The sequence below is a fragment of the Cupressus sempervirens genome, chromosome 5, assembly GCF_028749045.1.
Source record: "Cupressus sempervirens isolate cs-2001-9-10 chromosome 5, ASM2874904v1, whole genome shotgun sequence".
NCBI lineage: Eukaryota > Viridiplantae > Streptophyta > Pinopsida > Cupressales > Cupressaceae > Cupressus > Cupressus sempervirens.
The window spans coordinates 621,615,127-621,619,378 of NC_143122.1; the positions used below are offsets into that span (position 1 = coordinate 621,615,127).

The 4,252-nt window shown below is 31.0% G+C and overlaps 1 protein-coding gene across 1 annotated transcript; it reads right to left on the reverse strand.

Annotated features, from left to right (window-relative positions):
* Positions 1-2,535: 2,535 nt before the first annotated feature.
* LOC149557433 (protein RRP6-like 2) lies at positions 2,536-3,358 on the reverse strand. The gene is made up of 3 exons (XM_089830289.1): positions 3,295-3,358; positions 2,821-3,231; positions 2,536-2,702 (listed from the first exon to the last, which is right to left on the reverse strand). Exons 1-3 carry the CDS (start codon positions 3,356-3,358, stop codon positions 2,536-2,538), a joined length of 642 nt encoding a protein of 213 aa, XP_089686415.1.
* Between the last annotated feature and the right edge of the window lie 894 nt (positions 3,359-4,252).

Consider the following 4,252-nt stretch of genomic DNA (forward strand, 5'->3'; position numbering starts at 1 on the left):
GCAAACACAAGGTAGACACACAAATGCAAGAAGACACAAAGAAGACATATTAATGCATGAAGACATGATGTAGACACATAGTATAAATGTTATAATCTTGTTTACAATTTGAAATAAGAAAAAGGTAAGGAAATATTTTACCACATTGATCATGAATGTCATGCTCCTTTCCCTGTGTCTCGAAATCAAAAGTTCTTGAAGATGCATATTTTAAACAACTTTTCTATAGCTAGTACTACAATAGGGTGTATCACTCCATAATGGATGGTAGACTTATTGTTGCTCAAGGTTGGACACACTCAACTTGGGGCTCCCTAAGATTTTTAATCCATATTGGGATTCTCTCATCCCAACGTGACTGATTTACTCCTCCCCCTGTGCACACTCTCTAATCACTAGAAACATGATTAATTATGGCATGGTTGATAGATTTACTGCTTTTCAAGGTTGGACACACTCAACTTGGGGCTCCCTCAAATCTTTAATCCATATTGAGATTTTCTTTTGCCCCAACATGACCAATTTACTCCTCCCCCTATACACACTCCCTACCCACTCTGCACATATTTAGTTTCATTATAGATGGAGGGTTTATTGCTGCTCAAGCTTGGACACACTCAGCTTGAGGCTCCCTCGGATCTTAAAATCCATATTGGGATTCCTAGGACCCAACGCGATCAATTTACTCCTCACCCTGTGCACACTCCCTATCCATTATTTAATAGGTCACAAATATTTTAAATAATATCTCCTTATGAGACATAAAAGGGATTTCTATCCACTTCACTAGTAACATTATAACATTAATTCTTCTTTGTCCATTAAGTTTTCATATAACATTGATGTTGATCCGTTACACAATATTATTGATACTAATTTATGATAATTCTAATTTTTTATAGTAATAATATCATTCCATAAATAACATTCTAACCAACTTGTAATCATATAACATATTCATAGTGCTTATATATATCTATAATCATGAAGATTTCAAATCTCTTATTTAAAACACCAAGAGTTATGTCATTTTTATGATATATATATCTAATTTATATACTATATGATTTTACCTTATACAAACATAACTTTATAAGTTACTTATTGCTTTCATATATAATCTTACCTTTTTATTCAAGATATTATATTCAATATTTTAATAAATAATAAAACATTATAACGTACCTTAATTGGATCCTCATCAGATATGAATTGGGTCACATCATTGGCTCGGTCAAACTATGCTTGATTGGATATCTCTTATCTCTCATATTGTGATCGTTTGTTCACTCAGTTCTCAAACATATATTTATAATGTTAAATTTTGTCCTTCAAATTAATTCTTGCATATTCGTCTCTTTCTAGTTCTTGATTGGTAAGACTGGTACACCAATCCAAATCCAAACGTTCTATTTAAGGCCCCGTTTGGTTGCTAGAATATGAGTGGAATAGGAAAATGAAATTAGAATATGTTTTATATTCGTTGTTTGGTAAGCTCAATCAGAATTGGGAATAGGAAGACATATTCCAATTTTGCTCCTAAAATGAGCATATGTCTATGCCAAAAAATATCTGTTATTGGAATAGGCCATTTCCATTCCCATTCCGATTTTTCATTAAAAAATATTTTTAATTTAAAAAAAAAAAAAAAAAAATTTAAATTTTTTTTTTAACTTTTTTTTTTTAACTTTTACTTTTTAATTTTTTTTTGTTAATTTTTTTAAAAAAATTTTTTTAAATAACATTTTTAAAACTATATCTATTTGTTTAAAAAAATGAAAATAAAAATAAATTAACTAAAAAAATAATAAATTAAAAAAAATTTTAAGAAAAATGTTTTTTAAAACACAAAACTTAATCTTATTCTTATTCTATTTTTGTACAACCAAACAATAGATTAACATATTTCCAGTCGAATTCCAAGTGCACCAAACATGATTGGAATTGCCTATTTCTATTCCCATTCCTCATTTCCATTCCCATTCCATTTTTCTATTCTAATTTTCTATTCCTATGCCAGCAACCAAACGGGGCCTAAATACATTGCTTGTATTCCAGCTACCACTCCACTTAAACTATCATGAAGGCATGGCATGGGGAGGTACATTCCATCCTAGTAATTAATCACCCTACTCATGGCCTGTACACCGTCTTTGCATTGGAAAATCAATAGATTTTATCCATAGACATGCCGATAATCTTCATGAAGCTTTGAAAATCTTTTTCATGGGGTTTTGCAAAGTTATCGTGCCACAACAAAAGGGGTGTCTTTCATATATGATAATTGATAAAACCTTTGATTTGGACTTTCATGTCAAATTGGTACAAATATTCTCCTTCCTCGACATTCATTTATTTTCCTTTTTTTGTTTGTTTTTTATTTCTATGATTTTATATTATTTCTCTCTGTTATGATTGTATCATACAAATATGCTAATAATATATATGAAGTTCCAACATTAATGCCACTCAAAATTTATTTCCCAACATTCATGTCAAATATATCCATAAATCATTATACTCTAATGTTTATCTCTATCCGTCAATATTCACCCAATTAGTACACTCTAACTTTTGTCTAAAAGAGGTATGCTTCTCCACTGGGCAAGGCATACGAGGAACAGTTGCTTCAGTCCGAATATTGAAAAGTTCTAGTTTATTTAGCTCCACCTCTAAGGGATGAATATATTTGCTTCCATCTTCTGTGGTTTACATCCCCTCATGTTTAAACAGCGTATTACTGTTATCCACAAAAAATATTATACCTATCCTACGGATGACTAAAATTCAGCAAATGAAATGGCACACAGCTGCACCCACCGACAATTTTCTTGTCCCTAGAAGCCACCTTTATGCCAAAAATGCCAAAAGAGCCAACTTCCACCCTAGACTTTACCATCTTCGAAACCCCAATCTCCCTCCTATTATTCCTGGCCTTCTTTTTATTGCCATAAACCAATTGAAAACCACTCTCCAGGTCATCCAAACTGCCTGGCTTACTTCCTTTCTTTGACTTCTTGAATTTGTTCATTGAAATGTCCACATGCTCAAGGATATTATCCTGGACATCGACAATCCATTCGTAGGCATCATCTGAATCTGTTAGAAGGCCAGCACCCCACTTGCTGGGCGAAGGAGATGTTTCGACTTTATTTAGAAGGCATTCCGAGTGATCATTGAGATCTTCAGTTGGCTTTCTGAAGTCAAGAAAATTGTTGTAGAAGTGGAAATCTGTTCCGAACGGTACATTTCAGATAGAATTGCTGAGATTTTCAACAGATGAAGTGAGAGGACCTCTTACGAGTTTCTGCAAGTTTTCAGCACGATCCTTGATGGTTTCTTCATTTTCTAACTCCATTTTAGGTGTTTTGTTCAGACTAAAATGAAAATAAAATTCCTTGTTAGGGTTTTCTTGTGACCTGTCAAAACCCTTAACTAAGATTGAAAAACATGTAGAGATTCTGCATTTGATTATTTGTACGTTAGAAAACAACGATTACATGTGCTTTCTTCCTAGAAGTCATGTTTTATTATAATTGAAGTTTATTAGCAAATCTATTTTTCTTGTTTTTCTTATCATACAGGATAGCAAGATTAGAGTTCTGATACCATTTGTAATGTCTTGTTTCAGGCATTAGATCTTAAATCTTAACTGTACATATATTTTATGTTTTCTTTTTTCTTGATCCCCTCACCAACATTTTTATTCACTTTTTATATATTTCAATGATAAGAGTTGTGTCTTTTTATAATATAATAGTTATATTAATAATATAATTATATTAACAGTTATACATAACATATATTATATCTATAGTCATATCATTCTTAATAGTATTGGTGATATAAATATTATATATATATATATATATATATATATATATATAATTCAATAGTATATTATTTAAAATCTAATTACTATATATATAATTATATAGTAGTATTTATATTAATATGATCTATAATAATTTATATTTTCATATTAATATTATTATATTATTTATTTTTGTATCTTAATAATTATTAAACATTATTTTAAGGGGTTATCACACTTGACTTCTAACCCTTCAATTCATCCTATCCAACTCCCCTGAAAGAATAGTATTCAGTGTTGTGGCATAAAGTTTGGCAAAGGTATGCCCAATCATGATGGTCTTGTAATTATTGGGGTCAAAAATCAACCCCATCTTATGAATCAGATGGATCACGTGCTTTGACCATGCCTCCAGAAAGTCGGTACAAACCACTCTAT